The 25,209-nt window shown below is 38.4% G+C and overlaps 1 protein-coding gene across 1 annotated transcript in view; it reads right to left on the bottom strand.

The window, feature by feature from the left end:
• The window catches only part of RAPH1 (Ras association (RalGDS/AF-6) and pleckstrin homology domains 1), a 102,345-nt gene that overhangs the window by 54,046 nt on the left and 23,090 nt on the right, over positions 1-25,209 (bottom strand). The window contains 3 exon segments of the mRNA XM_064373123.1: positions 8,299-8,804; positions 9,837-9,942; positions 13,796-13,918. Of these exon segments, the coding sequence (XP_064229193.1) occupies positions 8,299-8,804; positions 9,837-9,942; positions 13,796-13,918 (735 nt within the window).

Raw genomic sequence — 25,209 nt, 5'->3', positions numbered from 1 at the left:
AATAACATGAAATTACCATTTAAATTTACAAACTATTGTCTTATTGAGATGTTTTATCAGTTAACATGAATAAAAGTACCACAAAGATGAGTAAATCAGCTACAACATATTTCATAATGGTTGAGAAATAGCCTTTATTACTATTTATTTCAACTACAATGAATTCTAATTTTAAAAACTTAGCAAATGGTCATTACTGCTGATGGATTTTATAATAATATTGACTGAAATTATTCTATAATTCATTTGGGAAATAAGCATTTTTAACAATTGGCTATACTTTAAGATTTTTATGAAAATTAGGAAGCAAACATTGTAGTTTTAGAATTCAAACACAGATTTCTCAGTTATTTGACCCACTTAATTTCTTCAGTCTTGGCTTTGATGAAATGGTATGAGGCTTAAATGAGATAACATATGTGAAGTGCTGGAAGTACAGTATCTTAACAAAAACCAAGCCAAAGAAAGGCAAGTATAAAAGATAAACTCTTTTAGAAGTACAATTGTACTGTGCCTGTCCACGTTGACTCTCAAGAGAGCAAGGAGGCAGAAAGATAAGCCACAATATTACTTTTAGATGGGCAACTTGACTACCCATGACGCCAAGATCAAACAGTACTAACTTCAAATTGGCATTTCTAACTGATATTTGTATCACTAAATTTCAGTAAAAGCTACTATTCTATCCTGGGTTTCTCTAAACAGTTAAGTATAATTACTGGTGCTAGAGAACCTAGATGTGAAAAAAGAATTCACTATTAAAGAGTTTTTGCATATGTTACTTCACAGTCACCATCCCGAAAGAAAACAACTGCTGATAATTTTAGAGTGTAGGCTTCTAGATTTAAAATGGTGGAATGAACACATGCATATATTTGTTCATTCAAATATTTGAATGCTTCTTTTTTGATAGAGTCTCGCTCTGTCACCCAGGCTGGAGTGCAGTGGTGCGATCTTGGCTCTTGGGTTCAAGCAATTCTCCTATCTCAGCCTCCTGAGTAGCTGGAATTACAGGCATGCGCCACCACGCTTGGCTAACTTTTGTACTTTTAGTAGAGACAGGGTTTCACCATGGTCGGGCTGGTCTTTAACTCCTGACCTCAAGCAATCCACCCGCCGTGGCCTCCCAAAGTGCTGGAATTACAAGAGTGAGCCACCATGCCCGGCCAAATATTCAAGTGCTTCTTATGAGCCAAGTACTGTTCTGAATGTTAAGAATACATCAGAAATAAAAGAAACAAAAAACCTCTCTCCTCATGAAGCTTATATTCAAGTTGGAGAGGACAATCAAAAAGTAAAGTATATAGTATGTTAAATGATGGTAAGTACTAAAGAGAAAAAAAACAGAAACGAAAGATAAAAAGTAATCACAGGTCTGGGCACTATGGCTCACGCCTGTAATCCTAGCACTTTGGGAGGCTAAAGTCGGGGGACTGCTTGAGCCCTGGAGTTCAATATAGTGCCTGGGCAATATAGTGAGACACCTTCTCTACAAAAAATTAAAATATTAGATGGACATGATGGCATACGCCTAAGGTCCCAGCTACTCAGGAAACTAAGGGCAGGAGGATCCCTTGAACCCAGGAAGCAGAGGCGTCGAGATGGCACCACTGCACTCCAGCCTGGGTGACAGAATGAGACTAGGTCTCAAAAAAACAAAATAAAGAAAAGGTAGTAACAGGGCATAGTAAGAGGAGCTCCATTTTTAAATAGCATGATCAAAGAATGCCTCAACAAGAAAGTGACATCTGAGCAAATTGCAGAAGGTAACTAGGAGAATGTTATACAGATAACTGGGGAAGGGCATCCAGCCAGGGGAATAAATGCAAAGGCTAAGAGGCAGGCTCTGGTTGCTGGCTGAGAACAAGTATGGGACAGTATGGCTAGTAGGGTAAGGGACAGTGGGAAAAAAACAGGGTCAGTGGTAATGGGAAAGCAGATCAGGTAAGGCTTTACAGGCCACTATAGGGGTTTTGGCTATACTTTGAAATGCAAAGCCTTTAGGTTTGAAAAGAGATGATCTGGCTTACCTTGCAAAAGGACCACTCTGGCTGCAGTGTGGATGATAGACTGTTAAGGCGAAGGTGAATGCAGAAAGACCAGGTGAAAGCCTATTCAAAAATCTAGATCAAGATGATGTTGGCTTGGTGGCAGTGAAGATGGTGAGAAGTGATCATATTCTAGACATATTCTGAAGATAAAGCCAACAGAAGTTGCTGCTAGATTGGAAGGGAGGTGGAAAGAAAATAAGTAGATAAAGACTCCAAGGAGTTTGCTTGATGAAGAAGGAGGATGGAATATCTATTAATTGAGATAGAGAAGATGGTGGGAGAAATAAGTTTGAAGAAAAAGGACTTTAGATTTAGACCAGTTAAATTTGAGCAATCTATATGTGATGGTTAATTTTAGGTATCAACTTGATGGATTAAGGAATACCTAGAGAACTGGTAAAGCATCTGGGTATGTCTGTGAGAGTGTTTCTAGAGATGGTATGTGAACCAGGACTGAGTGGGGAAGATCTGCCCTCATTGTGAGTAGGCACCATCCAATCAGCTGGGAGCCCCAGATAGAACAAAAAAGACAGAGAGAAGGTGACTTCCTCCCTTTCTTTCCTAGAGATGGGACACTCTACTTCTGCTCTTTGATATCAGAACTCCAGGCTCTCCTGCCTTTGTACTGCAGGCCTTATACCAGCAGCACCTCCTTGGGTTCCCAGGCCTTCAGTCTAGGACTGAGCCACACTATCACCATCCTAGAGTCTCCAGCTTGCAGACAGCCTGTCATATGACTCTCTCAGCCTCCATAATAGTATGAGCCAATCTCCATAATAAATCCCCTCTCATTTCCTATTGGTTCTCTCTCTCTGGAGAAATCTAATACAAAATTATGCATTCTAATAGAGATATTGATTAGAGATGGAATGTATGCACCTGGAGTTCAGGAGAGAGAGAGACTGGCCAAAGATACCTATATTTCCTTGAATCTAAGACACTTTGATGCTGGTACTTTCTTGATCTTTATCAGAAACTTTCAACAGAAGGACTTCATACAACATATTGTAACTGCCACCTTGCTGAATCATGAGTAACAAATGCCATGCGATTTAAAATGTGGTTTCTCAACCTTGCACTATTTTGGGCCAGATAACTATTCTTCGTGTGGGCTATCTTGTGCACTGTAGGATGTTTAGCAGCACTGCTGGCCTCTACCCACTAGATGCCAGTAGTAGCACACTCCTTTGATGGACAACCAAAAATGCTGCATATCCCCAGGAGGACAAAGTAGCCCAAGTTATGAAGCATTGTTTTACAGGGATTAAAATGGGGGTGGAAAGATGGGGAGAAGAAGAATATGGCTGAGTGGTAACCAATTTAGCAAATCCAAGAAAAGCTGAATGCTGGGCCAGCACTGGAAAAAAGCAGAGGAGCGCTCAATTTATATTGTGTAACCTCAGAAGTCCCCACAAGCAAGAGTAGAGTAGAAGTGATAGTGGGACTAAGAGTAGGAAGACTGGTTGAAAACACATTTAAGAAAGCAGCTAATTCCCAGATTCCCTCCTTTACTCACTTGCCCACCAGCAGTGTTCTCAGGTACAGATTAATATCCACTCACAGGACCTAACAGACCACAGCTTGGCACCAGATTCACTCAGTTCTGTAGAAAGAAAGACAGCATGCTGGCATGCTAGTATGAGATACGCCGTCTTCAGAGGGAATCCATACAGCTCACCACAGGCCCTTTTTGGGCACATAAGTGATAGCTCATTCTAAGGGGAAAGAGATCATGTGGTAAGTGCAGAAATCATCCTGGGTTAGGAAAACTTTATGCTCCATGGGAACCATCAGTACCTTGTAATAGTCAATGAGGATAAGTTCCAGGGCCTCTTAAAGGGCCCTGGACATGTTCACACTCTTTTAACACTGCTAGCCAAGTGCAGTGGCTCCCAAAGTGTAATCCCAGAACTTTGGGAGGCCGTGGTGGGTGGATCACTTGAGGTCAGGAGTTTGAGACTAGCCTGGACAATGTGGCAAAACCCTGTCTCTACCAAAAAAAAGAAATACAAAAATTAGTTGAGTGTGGTGGCACATGCCTGTCATCCCAGCCACTTGGAGGCTGAGACACGAGAATCATCTGAACCTGGGAGGCAGAGGTTGCAGTGAGCTGAGATTGCGCCACTGCACTCCAGCCTGGGTGACAGAGCAAGACTCTGTCTCAAAAAAAAAAAAAAAAAAGTTACACTGCACACCAGGAAGTCGAGGAGGTCTCTGTCTTTTCATAGGCTAATTTACTTCTTCATGGACAGTCTTCCTGGTCCATATGTACTCACCAATCAGGGGTCAATTTCACAATAAACAGTATTACCTGGAGATATTCTATATAAATTCTTAATCCAGTATGTTTCCAGGAAATGAGTGCCAGGTGAAGGACAACCCAAGGTCATTTTCCATGAAGAAAAGGACTCAGACCTACTGTCCTCTCTACCTACAGCAGTGGTGATTCTCAATTGGGGGTGGATTTTGCCCTACAAGGAACATGTAACAATGTCGGGGGACGTTTTTAGTTGTCACAACTGAAGAAGGTATGTGTACCACTGACATCTAGTGTGTACCGGCCAGGGATGCTAAACATCCTACAATGCATAGGACAGCCACTCACAACAGAAAACTAGCCCAAATATCAATAGTGCTGATAGCTGAGAAACCCTGACCCAGAAGGATTTGATCAAAGATTACAGACTGGGCCAGGCGCAGTGACTCATACCTCTATTCCCAGCACTTTGTGAGCCTGAGGTTGGCAGATCACAAGGTCAGAAGATCGAGACCATCCTGGCCAACATGGTGAAACCCTGTCTCTACTAAAAATACAAAAATTAGCTGGGCATGGTGGCGTGTGCCTGTAATCCCAGCTACTCGGGAGTTTGAGGCAGGAGAATTGCTTGAACTAGGCAGTCGGAGGTTGCAGTGAGCTGAGATGTTGTCACTGCACTCCAGCCTGGCGACAGAGTGAGACTCCATCTCAAAAACAAACAAACAAACAAAAGAAAGTTCACAGACTAAACACTGAGGACCACTCTCATGTTCCAACCCTTCTATCCCAAATGGGCTGCTAAAACACTGGCAGCCAGCATAGAAGACTGGAAGAATCTTCTCCAGAGAAGCTCTAAGGATAATCCCAAAGGCTATTTTTAAAAAAAGAATTTTAAGAACATGCAATTAGTGAAATACTAATTTGGTTTGAACCAGAGAGATTTAATCAACTGGGAGAAAGTATGAATTTGAAATAATGATCACCATATAGAAAATTAAGCATTTTTAAGAGTCTATTCATTCCAGTAAAAGTAAAATGATATTCTAGAAAGGGAATGTAGTCAAAAGAGTATATAGAGGTTACCAGTAAATTACAAGTATATAGTCATTTAAACATAAACAAAATGAAAATTAGCTCAATCAAAATATATTTGGAGAATGAGCCAGGTGTGGTGGCACATGCCTGTAATCCCAACACTTTGGGAGGCTGAGGCGGGCATATCACCTGAGGTCGGAAGTTCAAGACCAGCCTGACCAACGTGGAGAAACCCCATCTCTACTGAAAATACAAAATTAGCCAGGCATGTAGCCACATGCCTGTAATTTCAGCTACTTGAGAGGCTGAGACAGGAGAATCGCTTGAACCTGGGAGGCGGAGGTTGTGGTAAGCAGAGATCGTGCCATTGCATTCCAGCCTGGGCAACAAGAGCAAAATTCCATCTCAAAAAAAAAAATATATATATATATATATATATATGTATGTATATATACACACACACACATTTACACACACACACACACACACATATTTGGAGAATGGAAGAACAGAAAGGGAGAAGCGAGAAGAAGCTGTGTAGAGACAGCTATACCCTCATCTTCTGGAGTAGAGTGAGAAGTCAATAGGTAGTACACACAACTAAAAAAAACAAGAAATGCAGTATGTATGTGGAGTTCATGACAAAGAGGGAAATTCCCTAAGAATCAGCTGAACAAGTAAAAACTGCTTACCTTTGGGAGCAGAATATGATGTGTATGTGGGTAGGAGATAGTTTTCTGTAATATATCTCAGAACTACTTAATGTCATGCATGAAAAACTAAAATATTTTAAAAACTATTTTAATTTAAAGACAATTTGATACATGAGTTCGGGACATATTACGCTTGCTTCAGTTTACTTTATTTGAATCAGAACAGACTAGACCTAGAAAAAAGCATATTGAAGCAAGTTCCAGATTTGTTACACCATATTTCTATACTCCTAGGTGAGGCAAAAGAACAGGCTAGCCAGATAAGATTTTTTAACTCCTTTTCCTGCTATAGTCCTGGTTTACTCACCAAACCTTACATTAAACTCTTATATTAAACATTACACCATTGAATACTGGCATCTTTACAGTATTGACAGTGATATCCATGGAAACCACTAGATATTATTTGAAGTGTGCTTGCTGGGAGAGAGGAACTTTTCATATTTTACTTCAATTTGCCCCTATACTGTATGAACTTTTATAAAAAGTGTATTTTACAGAGAGAAAGACACACATACGGTATTAGAAGATCCTTAATGATTAGTTTATAAATTGTCCTCATGCATCTTAACCCAACTCAAAATACTGTAAACTGATTGGAAGTAGCATCAATGTACAAAACAGAATAGCCAAGAAAGACCATCCCTAATAAAATATTGCTCCTATCCTAGCAGGTAAATCTAAAAGACATGAAATGACACATACGAAGTAGTTGGTGCTAAATATAATTCTCAGGTATCACAAAATAGAAGTCAGTTTTCAAGTTCTCTGTAGGATATATACCACTTAGATAAGTTGCATTTTAATAAATGAAAGTTTATTCTTCAGATTGATAAGATTTGCTAACTTTCTTTGAAATAACTCAAGTTAATCTCCAAACTACCAGGATTCACACTCCTTTTGTGTTCCACAGTACCAAAAACAAAGCTAGGCACATGGGTGGGTACCAAGAGTTACTGACTGATGGAAATTAATCCATAGAATTAAATTAGGGAAAAAAAATCAATAATGTCAAGTAATAGTTAAAATCCAAGATTTTACTTTAGTACTGATTATTCATAAATAGACATATTAGAGTACTGTAAACACAAGCTTATTGGAAAGGTTGACTTAACTTTGTCCCCAGTTTTCTTCTTTGTTGCTGCTACCCTATGACAGAATTACCATCTCTTTGATGAAAAGAACTCAATAAAGAATACTCTTTCACCAAACTCACCTTTTGTTAAACTTATCACAAATCTATTCCTTAACCTTATCCAGTCACACGCTAAAAAAATTCATCTTTTAAAAACCTGTTCATGAATAACTTTTGGTTCTCTGAACCACCCTATCAGGAAGGCAGATATAGTACTACGAACTCCATTTTACTTCTGAGAAATTGATGTTTAGAGACGTTGAATAACTCTTATAGGTGCCATGGGTAATGAGTGACAAGGAAAACTCATAATCAAGTTTTCTGATTCCACACCTGGTGGCCCTTTCCAACATACCATACTGACTTTTTGATAATGAAATGGAGGGTTGGGCACAGTGGCTCACACCTATAATCCCAGCACTTTGGGAGGCCAAGGCAGGCAGATTACCTGAGGTCAGGAGTTTGAGACCAGTCTGGCCAATATGGTAAAACCCCATCTCTACGATAATACAAAAATTAGCTGTGCATGGTGGTGAGTGCCTGTAATCCCAGGTAGTTGGGAGGCTGAGGCAGGAGAATCACTTGAACCCGGGAGGCGGAGGTTGCAGTGAGCCACTAAACTCCAGCCTGGGTGACAAGAGTAAAACTCTATCTCAAAAAAAAAAAAGGATAATGAAATAAACCTGAAAACTAGAATCCTGGAGGACTACAACAACAATATGAGTGTTTTTCTTAAGTTTTACTTTAAATCAACATACATTAAAAAGCAATTATCAGCTGAATAACTTAGTAACTAAATGGCTTTGCAAATCACATTTTAATTTTTCAAATCATGCGAAACAACTCATATTAACTCAATAACTTCCAAATACTATAGTCACGAGAATAAAAAAAAAGAAACTAAATTTCTTCTAAATCGTCTTTATGCCATTACCATATCTGATAATATATTCCTTCTGTACCCTTGATTTTAAAATCTATCTCAGAAGTATCTTTGACAAATTCTAAATGAAGAATTTTAAAAGTTAATTAAAATTACATTATTTTAATATAATTTCTCTTTTATTTTAATAATAAAATACCAGGAAAAAAGTTCCATCTATTTACCTCAGTAATTGCCTGCTCTTGATGTGTCAAATCCAGTTCTTGAGGGCGTGTTACTTTATCAATATCCAAAGAGTCCATGCTAGAGGCTGCAGAAGTGATGCTGGAACGGGAGGAATTACTAATAGAGCGTACTTCAGCATCACTCACTGTGCCTGCTGAGGCAGTTCTTCTGTGCTGATTAGTTACTAAAGGCTTAGTATCTTCTAGTGCGGACTGCTGAGCAGCCTCATCCATGCTCAAGGAGGCCTGTTCTAACTGTGCAGTGACGTCATCCAGGGAGTAGCTGGCGTGAGAAGGTTTAGTTATCCTATCAGATGAAGAAGATAATCCTTTCAAGGTGCCATGTTTCGATGTATGTCGGCTAGCAGGCAATTTCTGAGTAGCTTTCGTTTCTGTGATTTGACGCTTACTATTTCCTGAACCAATACTGCTGAGCTCCTGCTCTATAGAGCAAAGATCAGCCATCAAGGCATCCAGATCCACAGTCTCTCCCTGATTCAGAGCTTCTGCAATGAACAACACATAATGTTTCCAGAATTTGTACATTGTTATCAATCAGTTAATAAATGCAGGTAATGAAGCAAAAGAATATATTCTGTTGGGCCTAAAGCAAATAAAATTTAGTATTTCTGGTTTTTGTTTTAAATCCCAAAAGAAATTTTTAGAAGTACACAGTCCTCCGCTTTTAAGGCTTGTAATAAACAGAGGAGAATAAATTATGAGTTCAAAGACAAAAACACTATAAAAATCTTATACTGTTACATGGTTTTAACCACATTCCTCTGTGCGACTTTTTACACAGGCTTCAATACGTTATTAATATGATCAGGCTTTGGCAGAGATGTTAATACCATAGCTGAGGGCATAAAAAGAGAAGTCAAAAGTCTAAATAATTATAAACTGACAGGTTAATATTATAAAGTTGACTAGGCAGAATAAAATAAATAAAGACCACAGGGGCTGCTTTGAAAATTACTAACAAGTAATTTCACTGGACTTTAAGTGAGTGAAAAAACAATGTAATTAAGTTTGCTATGGGGTTCCACCTGGTTATGTACTCTGTCAATTATTAATAAAACCAACTATCTTTTAGTTATGTTCTAGTTTGCTTTTTTCTGTGATATTTTCCATTAGTAATATTAATAAAACACACAAATCAAGAAATTTAAGAACTTGGTCAGGTTATGCATGTAGCTTTTTTTTTTTTTTTTTTTTTCCTCCTGGGTTCAGGCAATTCTCCTGCCTCAGCCTCCTGAGTAGCTGGGATTACAGGCACGCACCACCGTGCCCAGCTAATTTTTTTGTATTTTTAGTACAGACGGGGTTTCATCATGTTGACCAGGATGATCTCGATCTCTTGACCTCGTGATCCACCCGCCTCGGCCTCCCAAAGTGTTGGGATTACAGGCGTGAGCCACCGCGCCCGGCATGCATGTAGCTTTTATATTGAGTTTTTATATTTGGAATTGCAATTGTACTGCTCCTACATCATATGACTTAGCATACTATTTTACATTTTTTTTCCAATTACATCTTACCATTCAAGTTGTATATGGAGAAGCGGTAAGAAAAGTTGGCCATGTTTGTTTCCTGGCGAAGAGGAGATCTTTTTACTGGTTCCATGGGCTTGTCAGAATCCAAACTCTTTATAAAAAGAAAGTGTAATAGTCATATTAAATTCAGGTTTCAATAATATAAAAAAGATGAAGTTTGTTTTATGATTAAGTGAATTACCACACTATAATTAAAAAAACCAAAGTTCTCCTAAGTAATAGCCTTAAGGAAAAGTATAATTGGTTTTGACATTATTATTTCAGTTATACCTATTTCAATCTTTAGATATATGCTTTTTTTTTTTTTGGAGACAAATCGTGCCCTGTAATCCAGGCTTAAGTGCCATGGCACAATCTTGGCTCAATGCAACCTCTGCCTCCCAGGTTCAAGCAATCCTCCCAGGTAGTTGGGACCATAGGCATGTGCCACCATGCTCGGTTAATTTTTTTATTTTTACTAGAGACAGGGTTTTCACCATGTTGACCAAGCTGGTTGCAAACTCCTGGCCTCAAGTCATCTGTCCACCTCAGTCTCCCTACATGATGGGATTAGAGGCGTGAGCTGCCATACCCGGCCTATGCTTACTTTTAAAGGCACCTGAGACTATCATAGTTCAGACTAAATATCTTTTCAAATATATTAAGTATAGTGACTGACTTCATTTTATATACATTCATTAAAAAATAAGTGAGGCATATGAATATGGACATGGTAAGCTAAGAAATAGAAAGAAGGCCAGGTGCGGTGGCTAACGCCTGTAAACCCAGCACTTTGGGAGGCTGAGGAGGGCCAATCACTTGAGGTCAGAAGTTAGAGATCAGCTTGGCCAACAGGGTGAAACCTTGTCTCTACTAAAAATACAAAAATTAGCTGGGCACAGTGGCGGGCGCCTCTAATCCCCGCTACTTGGTTGGCTGAAGCAGGAGAATCGCTTAAGTCTGGGAGGTGGAGGTTGCAGTGAGCTGAGATCCCGCCACTGTACTCCAGCCTGAGCAACAGAGTGAGACTCAGTCTCAAAAAAAAAAAAGAAAAAGAAACAGAAACCATAAAGAGAGTTTGAGAGTTCTGTTCTTTCTTTCCTCAGAAGGATTTGGTTTAGGTCCAGGAAAGCTTCAATCTTTGCTATGAAGTACCCTGAAGATAAGGGACAGTTATGGAATTTAATATTAGTGAGACCCAAGATTCACTAATTTTTTTTTTAATGGAAAGTGATTACAACTTCAAACAATAATGAAATATTCTTGTCTTTCTCCAGCTCTATCAACATTAGGGCAAACTGTAACCCAGCTACACTGCCTGTGACAAACCTTGAATTATACTGTACACTTTGGGTAGGGTGACTCGTAAGTTATACTTTCAAGTTTAAATAATACTCTTTTCCTCTCTAACCTTTCTACAATAAGGAAAAAAAGATATTTACAACAGAGAAATTCAGAGAAAGGGCCAGTAGTTATTGTTTAATAGATTCACAAAATATGAGGACTGGTCTTTTAAAACTTTCTATCTAAGGTAAGTACTGAATAAGCTTCAAATTGTAAAAGAATGCTGGATATTCTATTTGTTTATAATGCTGTCTTCCTTTTTTTGAGACAAGGTCATGCTCTGTTGCCCAGGCATGAAGTCTTTTAACCTTTTTAAAGGGGTTGCTGAGAATTTTATTAAAGCTATGAACTCTCTTCCAGAAAAAAATGCACTAAATACAAAATTTTACAAACTATTTTAGAAGACTGATCAACTACCTAAAACTTTAAAACTTAAACCTGTTCTAAGTTGAAAATTCCACTACACTGAATACATGATATAGATGCACAGATGACACTAATGAACTAAATAATGAAATAAACAAGAAACTTGAGGTTTTAGCCACAAATTTCCTAAGTCAAACATTTCTTGAAAACATCCCAAGTGTTATAAAGCAACACATTAGCAGTGAGTCACACTATGAAATGGTTTTAATCTTTTTTTCTCTCTAAAGACAGATTTATATAATGAACAGTCACATCATTAGTGGCTCTTCACACTTTTTTTTTCTAAGCAGAGTCTTGCTCTGTCGCCAGGCTGGAGTGCAGTGGCTCAATCTCGGCTCACTGCAACCTCCACCTCCCGGGTTCAAGTGATTCTCCTGACTCAGCCTCCCTGAGTAGCTGGGACTACAGGCATGCACCACCACGCCCAGCTAATTTTTGTATTTTTAGTAGAGACAGGGTTTCACCATGTTGTCCAGGATGGTCTCAATCTCTTGACCTTGTGATCTGCACGCTTTGGCCTCCCAAAGTGCTAGGATTACAGGCGTGAGCCACTGTGCCCAGCCTCTTCACACTTTTATGTCAGGCAACTTAAAATACAGGGGAAAGTACAAGGTACCTAACCAGTGGAAACACCCTCTTCAGGGGAGCATCATGTAGTTCCTACTCCACCCAGAGTAGCTGGACGAATACCTACCTGCCTGTTCTCTTTTAGGCCCCTCCTCTCAAGTATGGACAATAAAACCACATGGTCAATCAAGAACACCCCACATGTCAGCTGGCCCTTGCATACTTTCCTCCATGCATTATCATTTTCTGTTTCTTCTTCTTTGCTTCCTCTTTCTCTTCCAGCATAGAACTGCATAGCCTAGTGATAATCTCAAAAATCACCCTTTTTATAAATTAAGAATTAAACAGAAAGGGTTTGGCAACTACAGACATAAGACATGTTCGGTAAAAAATCATGTTACTTTTGATTAGAGATGAAGGGAATGATCCCTATGAAATCCTAGTAGGAATTGAAAATATTCTCCCCTGGCCAGGCAGGATGGCTCATGCCTGTAATCCCAGCACTTTGGGAGCCCGAGGCGGGTGGATCACCTGAGGTCGGGAGTTCGAGATCAGCCTGGCCAACATGGAGAAACCATGTCTCTACTAAAAATACAAAAATGAGCTGGGCATGGTGGCACATGGCTGTAATCCCAGCTACTTGGGAGGCTGAGGCAGGAGAATTGATTGAACCCAGGAGGCAGAGGTTGCAGTGAGCCGAGATCACACCACTGTACTCTAGCCAAGGTGACCAGAGTGAGACTCCGTCTCAAAAAAAGAAAACATTCTCCCCAAAATACAGTATTAACAGATTATGGTCACAAAGATGTCTGCCTTTCAAAATGATCTAGCAAGAATTACATGAAGAGTTTATCAGTTTGAATTCTAGATTGCTACAGAAATAAGCTGCTAGTACTTTAGCTTCCACCTTGCCCATCTTACTTTTCCTTTAGTTAAGGAATCTCATACCTATGCAATTTTACACAAATGTTCTTCCCGAAGACATTATTTATGGATAAATAAGTTTTGTTCTAATGTTCTCATTGCCATTAAGTTAAATTTATTTAATAAACATAACGATCTTCACATACTGAATATAATGTATTACTGGGGCAATAACAGTACCCTTTCATTCTAAAAAGTGTGCTAGTTTAAAGGACAAAGTCACTCTTTGATCGAATAAAGCAAAATGAAAAAATTTTGCCACTGTTTTAAAATGCAGCCCAGAATGATATTTTGTCAGTATTCTGCAATCATGTCATAGAAAATATTTACATGGTAGGAAATTATTTATGGTGAAAATGTATTCAAATTTACTAAGGCTGTAACAGGGTTTGCTAAAATTTAGACTTGAATTTCAGGCTTTAGAATTTTTTAGCTATAATCTCATATTTATGAAAAGTATATTAAGTAACGCCTGTAGCTGAATAGAGTCTTTCTCACAAGTATTTTTTTAAACATCCTTAAAATAATCATAGATTCTTATCTTCCGTTCTAGAATGATTTCATCTACTTGTCAATACTTTAAACATTTCTTCCTTTCTAGCAATATTTTTAAATTTAACTTATATCTATATCCTTTTCTGCACATTAAACTTTTAACACAATGATGACTTCAAATCCTCAGTTTTTCAAGCACTATGTCCAACCTGAGTGAGTTTGTCTAGCTCCCCAAGCCAGGCGCCAAACATTTTGTCCAGATCCTGATCTTCTTTGTCACTGTCTTCTTCTTCAGCACCATGATCAATTTCTTCATCTGATAGCTGCTCCATCTGAAATACAGACATTTGTGTATAATGAATAGTAAGTTACAGGTTTAACTTGAAAAACTATGCCATATATGCTCTGATATGTATTATAAGCCTCTGGAGTCAAATCTTCAAAACTAGAAACTATATTCTTTTTTCTTTTTTTTTGAGCTAGAGTCTTGCTCTGTTGCCAGGCTGGAGCACAGTGGCGCAATCTCGGCTCACTGCAACCTCCTCAAGCAATTATTCCACCTCAGCCTCCCGAGTAGCTGGGACTACATGTGCATGCCACCACACCCAGCTAATTTTTTGTATTTTTAGTAGAGACGGGGTTTCACCATGGTATCCATCTCATGATCTCGTGATCCGCCTGCCTCGGCCTCCCAAAGTGCTGGGATTACAGGTGTGAGCCACCGCACCTGGCCAGAAATTATATTCTAAAAGAAAATCGTAAGTCGTTAATGGAGACAGTGATTACAAGTGAGTAGAAACAAAGAATAAAATCTCAATTTTTTTAGGAAACTGTAAAAGAAAAGCCAGCTGTATCAGATTATGGCCAGAATCACAAGTAACATTACTAAAAAAAATTAACGAGCACTTCTTTCAATCAGCAGAGGGTATAACAGTAGAACAGTTCTCTCCACTACTAGATCCTAGGACACCCAAATACCACAAGGAAGCCATTTCAGAAGACTTTAACGCAGCAAGTTATTGTCCTGTTTATTCTGTAAAAATCTGTTTAGATAACAGTATGTATCCTGCAAAACCTTAGTTCAGCAAGTATTTAAGAGAAAATTTGACTAAACAAAAATATTAATCTAGTTTGGTTTCTCTCTCCAGTCTACCCTCCTACCCTCACTTTCAATCCCATTTGTCATCCTTCTCTACCTTACTTCATCAGTACCAAGAAAATCCAAAGAGAAAACAGAATTGAAAACTTCTAAATTCAGATCCAAATCCTAGATGTGGTGACTTTTCAAATATAGTCCCTTGAAAAAAGAAATTATTTTCCTTCTTCCCATTAATAAAATAGTGTGATATCTGACATGGAACTTGCACATTATTTTGGGAAGACGGGAAGAAAAATTACATAAAACTATGTAAGATCAATGACTGACTAATCTGATGAACATATAGATATAAAATATAAATACAATAATATAAATATTTCAATATTAAAGGCCCTGCGAAATCTGCAAATAAGCATTAGCTTTGCTTAAACCAGCCAGTATATTCCAAAATTAAAATTAAAATCAGACAGGCATGTTAGTATGAACTTGAAACAAATTAACTTTTTCTTCAAGTTAGCAAATTATAACCCCTGGTTTGATGGTAGGTATGTTTCTTAATATCATAGTTACTGACTAAAATCTGATAAAAGTTTATTTTTAGAAGAAAAACTAGCATATTCCTAAGTTATCTGACCACCATCTCTTCTCCTTCAACTTCTGTCCCAAGGACACAATGAATATCATCATGGTATGTTACATTAAATACTCTTGACTCACATTTCTAAAACACAAATTTTGTTATGGTGGATCTAGGCAATATTTGGAATATAGCCTGACAGTTGGTTTAAGCAATTCCTCTAAGATTATATAGTGGAGGGGCATACCATTAAAAAAGATATACCTAATCTTTAAACTTGATATACATATGCCATGGTGTGATGTGTCCCTCCCGAAATTCAAGTGCTACCAATGTGTGGGGCCTTAAAGAAGTGATTAGGCCATAAAGGCTCCTTCCTTATTAATGGTAGTAAGGATCTTATAAAAGGTTTCATGAAGCACTGGGTTACCTTGTTCTTCCACTCTTCTGCTATGTGAGAGTACATCCTCCCTGTGGAGGAAACAGCAACAAACCCTCACCAAACGCCAAATGCCAGTGCTTTAATCTTATACTTCCCAGCCTCCTGAACAGTAAGAAAATAAATTTCTTTTCTTATAAATTACCCAGTCTCAGGAATTTTATTGCAGCAGCATACATGGACTGATATCTTTGAAGCAGCAATCTACAAAATTATATATGGATCCTTAAAGGTTAGGAGACAATGTAAAGAATCTGATAAGGTGTCTTGAAGTTAAATTTTCTTTTTTTTTTTTTTTTGAGACAGAGTCTCACTGTCGCCCAGGCTGGAGTGCAGTGGCGTGACCTTGGCTCACTGCAACCTCTGCCTCCTGGTTCAAGTGATTCTCCTGCCTCAGCCTCCCGAGTAGCCAGGACTACAGGCACATGCCACCACGCCCGGCTAATTTTTTGTATTTTTAGTAGAGACAGGGTTTCACCATCTTGGCCAGGCTGGTCTTGAACTCCTGACCTCGTGATCCACCTGCCTCAGCCTCCCAAAGTGCTGGGATTACAGGTGTGAGCCACCGCACCCGGCCATGAAGTTAAATTTTCGATTTTATTTCACCATATAAAATTTTGCAGAAAGGGTCAAATAATGTTGCAAAATTAAACTGAACTTAGTTTTCAGATGCTGAAAATAAGATCATATCTCATTTAATCATTTAAGGGAAATAATTTTCTAATTCTCCTAATACTGAAAAGAACCACAGCTAACTAATATCTCTAATAGAAACTGAAAATTTCCATTTCATTTTTTTTTTTTTCTTTTTGAGATGGAGTCTCATCCTGTTGCCCATGCTGGAGTGCAATGGTGCGATCTCAGCTCACTGCAACCTCTGCCTCCTGGGTTCAAATGATTCTCCTGCCTCAGCCTCCCAAGTAGCTGGAATTACAGGCACCCACCACCACACCCGGCTAATTTTTGTATTTTTAGTAGAGACGGGGTTTCACCATGTTAGCCAGGATCGTCTCAAACTCCTGATCCTGTGATCCACCAGCCTCAGGCTCTCAAAGTGTAGGGATTACAGGCGTAAGCCACCACACCCAGCCTCCATTTCTTAATCTTTTATCACTCTAATCATATATAAATCAGGCCATTCTACCCTGGCAAATGAAAAAGGGATCTACCAATGTCCCAATTCATAAATCTGATTCTTAAAAAGATTTAGTTTTTATAATTTGTGACAATATTTCTAAGATTTTATTCATTACTATGTAATTTATACATCAATCTCAATAGAAACTTGGTATCAGAGTTCATTAAGTGATCTACCTATGAAAACATAAAATGTTAGTGAAAAGAAAAACGTCATCTGACCAGATGACTTAATTACTCAAATAATTGCTAGTTTGAGAACACTCAGGAGCAGTAATAGCCAGTCTTCATAAAAAGGGTTAATAAGCATAATCTGGAATATACTTGCTTTTACTCCCTAATCTTTGAAACTAAACACATTGGAGTAACCCAGAAAATATCCTAGAAGGAATTCTGCTTTGAGATAGTAATACTTATTCTTAGTTACATTTTATAGCTCTTAAGGACTTTTTTTTTTTAAAGAGTTTCTATCTCATTGCCCAGTCTGGAGTGCAATGGGGCAATCTCGGCTCACGACAACTTCCACCTCCCAGGTTCAAGTGATTCTCCTGCCTCAACCTCCCAAGTAGCTGGGATTACAGGCATGTATCACCACTCCCAGCTAATTTTGCATTTTTAGTAGAGACAGGGTTTCTCCATGTTGGTCAGGCTGGTCTCCAATTCCTGACCTCAGGTGATCCACCCACTTCTGCCTCCCAAAGTGCTGGGATTACAGGCATGAGTCACCACACCCGGCCTCTCTTAAGTACATTTAAAACATCTGGGCCTGCAGCACTGTTGTCTAACAGATACCATTATATCACTATTGGCAGAGACAGCAGCTTTAGTAACTTTAATGAACATTTTAGGCAATAATACACAAAGCACTGGGTTTATGGTGACTATATTCTCCACAGTAAAAATTTGGTCACATGATAGAATATTTTTCTAGGTGACTCATCATCAGGAAAATCTGTGATGTATGAATATCATTAACACACCCTATGAGGAAGTTATAATCAAAGAGGACAGGGAGAGAATATTAGTCATAGGCCTCCATTAACCATTGTGATAGGTAGGTATTATATCACTTCCATTTTATAAACAAGGAAAGCTAATGAGAGAAGGTAGCGAGCTCTAAGTGCTCTTGGAGAACGGCTGAGAGGACAGCACTCCAAGTCAGCTGTTTCAGACACCTCTGATTTCAGTCATCTTACAGATAGGGCTTCCACACTGGATATCATTTAAATCGGGAGTTCAGATTTTTTCAAATGATTTAAAAAAACAAAAAGAGGTTAAAATCCTGGACTTCTCTTCTGAGAACAGAGTGTAACTGCCCATAGAAAATGCTATACTGGAAAAAATAAAACAACAGGAAAATATAAGGCAAATATAAAATAGTTCAAAATGAAGAATTATTTTACATTACAGTGGAGTCAAAGATAACTACAGTCATGTGCTCATAATGTACAAATCAATGATAGACTGCTTATACAATGGTGGTCCCATAAGTATTTTTACTGTACCTTTTCTAAGTTTAGATACCATTGTATTACTACTGTCTACAGTATTCAGTACAGTAACATGCTGTATAAGTTGTAGCATAGGAGTAATAGGCTATACTCTATAGCCTAGGTGTGTAGTAGGCTATACCACCTAAAGGTTTGTATAAGTACAATTTTTCATGCTGGTACAACAATGAAATTGCTTAATGAAGCATTTCTCAGAAAATATCTTCATCATTAAATGACACATGACTGTACAGACTCTGCCTCCAAAGCTAGTGTTTTTTAAACTTTTTTTCTACTATTCAAACAAGCTATTTGGGTTTTCAAAATCCCTTTAAATATTTTTATTTATAGTTTTGTTTTTATCTACACTACTGCAGACTTAAGTAAAGGAAAACAAGGCTAGAGAACAATGACAGAGAAACATAAAATTAACAGAAATTTTGAAGTAACTATTGAACATTAACCATTTATGTTACTTTTAACAGTTCTGTTCTTTTTTTGATTTGTCCCCACATGGATTAATTAAAAAAAAAAAAAAATGGCCGGGTGCAGTGGTTCACACCTGTAATCCCAGCACTTTGGGAGGTCAAGGTGGATGGATCACCTAAGGTCAGGAGTTCGAGACTAGCCTGTCCAACATGGTGAGACCTCGTTTCTACTAAAAATACAAAAAATTAGTTGGGCATAGTGGCAGGCACCTGTAATCCCAGCTACTCAGAAGGCCAAGGCAGGAGAATCACTTGAACCCAGGAGGTGAAGTTTGCAGTGAGCCAAGATCATGCCACTGCACTCCAGCCTGGGTGACAAGTGAAACTCCATCTCAGAAAAAGAAAACACACAAAAAAATTTAAGAAACTTATGAGACTTTCCTAAATAAAGTAGGTTCCACAATATTTCTTAAATAATTCACTCTAAAATGCACTCTCCATTCTCTAAATGCTGACGCTGATGAATCTTACTCTCCAATTCCCCAATACAGCATAATTTCCATTAGCCATACACATCAAATAAGGTGCCCCCAGACTTATTTTTATAGGTTCGGCACCGTCTTGGGTCAGCAAATTTAGTAGTAGGGAAATGCATTTCTGCTTGCCAATTCCTTGACATCCACACCCTACCCATCCTAAAAATCATTTGCATTATAATTGTTACACATCACCAAATAAATCACAATTCTTAAATCACAATTCTTAACCTGAATTTTCTAAACATACTGCCACTACTAGAAACAATGACATCAGAAAATAATCCAACAGCCAACTGTCCCTCCAGTCAAAGAGAAGAAAAATTAAGGAAAACAGAATTTGTAAATCATTTAAAAAAAATAATTTGGATTTTAAAATGGATAGCTTCTAACACAATGCTCTTCCTTGATGATATCCAAAAATAGGCCCAAGGAAACTATAATGCATACTAAAACAAATCCTGTTAAATTACTCTATGATTATAAGGTTAGGTACTTTGTGGGGGAACATATTGAAGTTTTACTTAAATTCCTGGCTCCATTACATGTAAGGCAAACTATGTCCTGAAAGAGTAAATGTATCCTACCACAAATAAAGTTTACTCCTCAAAGCACAGATGTACTGAAGATAGAATTAAATCCAAAGTCATTCACAGACTGACAATGGCTTGTCCAATCCTAACTTCAGGGACCTCTCTTACCACCCTCCCCTTCCCCACCTCCCCGCTTCCAGTAACACTGTCCTGCTTGCTAATCCTTGGAACAAAGACTTGCTCTAATGTCCAGCATTTTCAATGCCAGATCCTTTAACGAGAACCCTCTCCTCCAGATAGCTGCATGGCTCACTCATCCAAGTCTGCTTAAATGACCATTCTATCAGAGTACGCCTTCCTTGATACTTCTGGTCTCTTGCTTGGTTTTATTTTTCTTCACAGCACTTATCATCTCTCTTCTTCCACTAGAAGGAAAGCTCCATAAGAGCAAGGACTTTGGTTTCCTTCTGTATCTACAATGCTTATGGTGCCTGGCTCATAGCAGGTGTCATTAAATATCTGCTGAATAAATGAGTATCTAATATACACATATAGATATATAAATATATAAAGGATGCACATTTTTTGAAAGGTCTCTAAAGAGCTAGTATGGCCAAAATCCACACAAAAAATCAATATAATAAAGGACTGAAATAAACATAGTATGCTACTCCTCAAGACCAGGTCCTTTATAAGGAACTCATTTAATCTCACAGTAACTCTGAGGCAGTTGTTACTCATGTATAAATGAAGAAAATTAGACTAGGTTATTTTTCCCAAGCCTCACATCTAGTCGACAACAGTGTTAAGAATCTGAACCCAAGTGCGTGACTTGTTCTGTTATCACTGATTTTCAAACTACCTTCCAAATAGGTGCTTTTAGCAGTCACCATGTGCATAGTTTTTAGGGATGCTAAAACAAAACAAAATAAAACAACCCACACTTTTTATTCATTCATTTAACAAATATTTACTAAGTAGCTACCACAGGCCAGCCACCATTCTGGGTAATAAGAATAAAACAACAAAACAAGTTAGATAAAGTCCCTTTCCTAGTGGATCCTTAGTCTGTTGGCATGAAAAATGATGGAGAGTTAGCTATAGAAATCTAAGGAAGAATGGGCAGAGAAAACAAGCAAAGATGAAGGTAGGAATAAGCCATGTATATTCAATGCAAGGAAAGACTATACTATGGCTGGAGCCCCAGAGACCTAGTAAAAGAGTGGTAGAATCTGAAGCCAGAGAGGCAGACAGAGAACAGAACATCTATAGCTCAGTAAGTTTACTAAACTGTTAGGGTTTTATTCTAAGTCCTTTCTTTATGTATAAGCAGGATCTTGGTATAATGGTATTAATGCTTTTTAGAAAGATCACTCAAATTGCTTTATGGTGAACAGACTGTAAGGATGGAAAGAACTAGACAAGATCAAGAAGACTACTGCAATGGTCCTGTTGAGAAATGATAAAGACCTCAACTAAGTTAATGAAGATGAAAAACAGAGTTGAACATGATGATGATGACAGCTAATATTTATTGAGTAAATACGGATCAGGCATTATTTCAAGTGTAGCACATGTATTAATTCATTTAATCCTTAAAATAACCCTATAAAGTAGGTACTATTAAGCCATTTACTGATGACACAGAGAAGGTACATAGTTTGCCGTGGCTGCAGAGGCAGAATTCAAACTTAGGACAGTTACCACCACTAGCCAGGTTCTTAACTATTGTATAATATTGTCTCTCTCTGAGAAGAAATGAAGTAATATGGCCAAACTCAGGATACTTTTCTGCAGTAAAGCCAAAAGAACTTAATAAAAAACTAAATGGGGGGAGGAGGGCAAAGAAAAGAGCAATCAAGGATAATGCCTAGATTTCTGGTTTCAGTTAAGTGGGTGGTGGTAACATCCACGAACACTAGTGAGATTCTGTTTTGAAGATAGAGTAGTGATGTCTAGCAAACATCCAGCTAGGAAAACTATGAGGAAGGGTTAAGACTCAGCTGATAAGAAGGCTTAGTTTAATCTATTATTTTGAAACCACATTACAGAAAAATCACAGAATACAGCTAATAATGATTTACTATTTTAAATTCATTTACATGTACTCTATTCATGAAAAATAAAAATAATGGGAGAATGATCTACTATTGCTTATACACTGGTTGGTTTCATTTTATTAACAGTAAATAATTGTGCCCAATTATTACAGGTTAAAACCTGTATAAAGTAAGCTCCACTATGCATAATGAAGCTATCTATTCAGTACACTTTAGTATGAAACAATATTATTCCTGCTAAATTTTCCATGAAATTATTTATTCAAGCCTATTTTCCTATTAACCTTCCTCTCAGGAGATATTTTCGTTACTATTTGAGATCCTCATTGTAAAACTAAATGGTGATTATCAAGAAGGTTGAGCTTAGATTAGGGTTTAAAAATTTGGTCAAATACTTTACATATAGGGCAATTATAAAGGGCAAAGGACAAAGTGTATATTTGTGAGAATGTCATGAGATTGATTTAAAGAGAACTAAAGTGCGACCTTAAAAGCCAAGCCTATTTTTTTTTTGCCCGAAGCAACTGGATTCTTTTTTTAAGTGATGTGGTCACCTGGGCTGGAGTGCAGTGATACTAACACATCTCAATGAAGGCTGGACCTCCTAGGCTCAAGCAATTCTTCTGTCTCAGCCCCCCAAGTAGCTGGGACTACAGGCATGCACAACCACACCCGGCTAATCTTTTGTACTTTTTTGTAGAAACGGGATTTCTCCCAGTTGCCTAGGCTGGTCCTGAACTCCTAAACTCAGGCAATCCTCTGGCCTTGGCCTCCCAAGTGCTGAGACTGCAGGTGTGAGACACCGCACCCGGCTGACAACTGGATTCTTAAGCATAGAAATTAAAGGGTCAGGGGCAGAAATGGCATTTTATCAAAGAATATAACTGTATATAAGAGTTTTTACATGCCTGTAATCCAGTACTTTGGGAGGCTGAGGCAGGTGGCTCACTTGAGGCCAGGAGTTCAAGACCAGCCTGGCCAACATCCCCATCTCTACTAAAAATACAAAAAAATTAGGGTGTGTGGTGGCACATGCCTGTAATCCCAGCTACTCAGGAGGCTGAGGCATGAGAATTCCTTGAATCTGGGAGGTAAAGGTTGCAGTGTGCAGAGACTGTGCCACTGCACTCCAGCCTGAGGGACAGTGAGACTCCGTTACAAAAACAAAACCCCCCCCCCTTTTTTTTTTCTTTTTTTTTTGAGATGGAGTCTCACTCTTGCTGCCTAGGCTGGAGTGCAATGGTACGATCTTGGCTCACTGCAACCTCCGCCTCCCGGGTTCAGGTGACTCTTCTGCCTCAGCCTCCCAAGTAGCTGGGACTACAGGGATGCACCACCATACCCAGCTAATTTTGTATTTTTAGTAGAGACGGGGTTTTGCCATGTTGGCCACACTGGTCTCAAACTCCTGACCTCAGGTGATCTGCCCGCCTCGGCCTCCCAAATTGTTGGGATTACAGGTGTGAGCCACTGCTCCCAGCTGAAGTTTTTAGAGCAGGAAAAGACCATTAGAAGGCTACTGCAGATATTAGGTAGAGATACTTCACAAAATTGAAGTCCTGGGCAAATATACAACTTACACAAGTCACATACTTAGAGTAGCAAGAATATCACACGGCATATAGTCAGGGTGCCATATTTATTACTGAGCTCTTTTTTTTACTGTTAATAATTTAAAAAATTGCTTTTTGCAAAAATAAGTATTCCATACTTAAAACCACATAAAAACTCTCAGATATAGAAGAGCGGAGTGCTATCAGAGCCATTTCCGTGGGTCTAGAGCGCTCAATGTTCCAAAGACACAAGAGCAGCTTTGATTTCATTGAACATTCATGGTACGTCTGCTATGTGCCAGACACTGGGGGAAGAGAGATGAACATGACAACCTCTGTCCTCAAGGAACATATAATCTAGTAGGGGACAGACAAGGAAACCAACAATGATGAAACACTCTGTAAAGTGCTATAAAAGAGGTAAGTTAAGTAAGCATAGTTTAACTCAGTTTGAAAAGAGAGGAACATGGTGATGCTTCAGTGAAGACCTGAAGAGTGAATGTGTAAGAGAAAGGAGAATGTTTTTAGGCAGAGGAACCAACATATACAATGATATAAAGGTGTGAGAAAGACATGTTAGAACTCGAAGTGACTTAGCATTTCTGAAGCATAGGATGGGTGGTGTAGACACATGGAAAATAAGGCTAGAGCGGAGGAAGGGGCAAAATCCTAAGCCATACCAAAAACTTTGAACTTTAACCTTAGGGCAAAGTTATTCCAATTGTGGTTTGTTGATGACCTGCATCAAAATTACCTGAGGTGCATCTTTTAAAGTCAGTTTTAAAATGGCCCACCCAAGATCTACTGAATACTAATGTCAAGAGGATGGGATATTTTCAACAAGTTACTCAGGGTATTGCTTATACCCACTTAAGTTTAACAAATAAAGTATAAACAACTATGTTGTTTAATAATTACTAGGAGCTCTTGCAAGACAATAAGTAATGCCATTTTGTATAACCACAATTTGGTTAAAGGCAAATCTGGACTCCTTAAATGAGTACTAGAATGAGTACTCCTCAAAACCATAAGGAAATTAGGCAGCATGAGGATCCATCATTAATACACCCCAATTACTCCTCTTTCATTACCACAGTCCCATGCTTCCTCTCACAGTTATTCATTTACAAATAAATTTTAGTTCTTTATGTCCAGTTATGTTTCAGTAGCTTTCTCACAAAAATGGTTTTAGAAACACCTTCTATGCTGTTCTAACCTGAAAAATAATTCTAAAGAAAAACATGCACTAGAGAAAGGGGTAGGAGGGGGACGAACACTTCCATGTTCAAGGAGTACCCCCAACTGTGCAAGTTACAACTATTGCAAAATAAAAGCAAGAGGAAGGAAACCTAAATCAGACAAGAGAAACAAACAAACAAACAAAAATGTTAAATTTAGTAAGGCACAAAAAGAGGAAGAGGACTCATCAAAAGGAGGATGGAGGAAGTCAGAGCAGAGAAGGAAAAGGAAAGAAGTAGAACACTCATAATGTAAAATGGAAAGAAAACTGTAGGGGATTACTTATCAGATCGGGCAGTGCCTGTTATGTTTGGTTTATTTCTCTCATGATCTACAACTATATTATTTTAACACAGGACCTTTAGTTCGCTATGAACAAAGTGCCATCATTTATAAATTGCCCAAATGGAGACTGGGTATTTAATAAAGTGTCTGGGAAGTTTTAAAAATGAATTTGCATGGCCAGGCATGGTGGCTCACACCTGTAATCCTAGCACTTTGGGAGGCCAAGGTGGGCAGATTGCTTGAGCCC

The sequence above is a fragment of the Aotus nancymaae genome, unplaced genomic scaffold (assembly GCF_030222135.1).
Source record: "Aotus nancymaae isolate 86718 unplaced genomic scaffold, 86718_ANA_hifiasm-v0.15.2.pri h1tg000008l, whole genome shotgun sequence".
In the NCBI taxonomy this organism is placed as follows: Eukaryota; Metazoa; Chordata; class Mammalia; order Primates; family Aotidae; genus Aotus; species Aotus nancymaae.
Note: the sequence above shows the minus strand (reverse complement) of the source record. Positions and strands in the feature narration are given on the sequence as shown.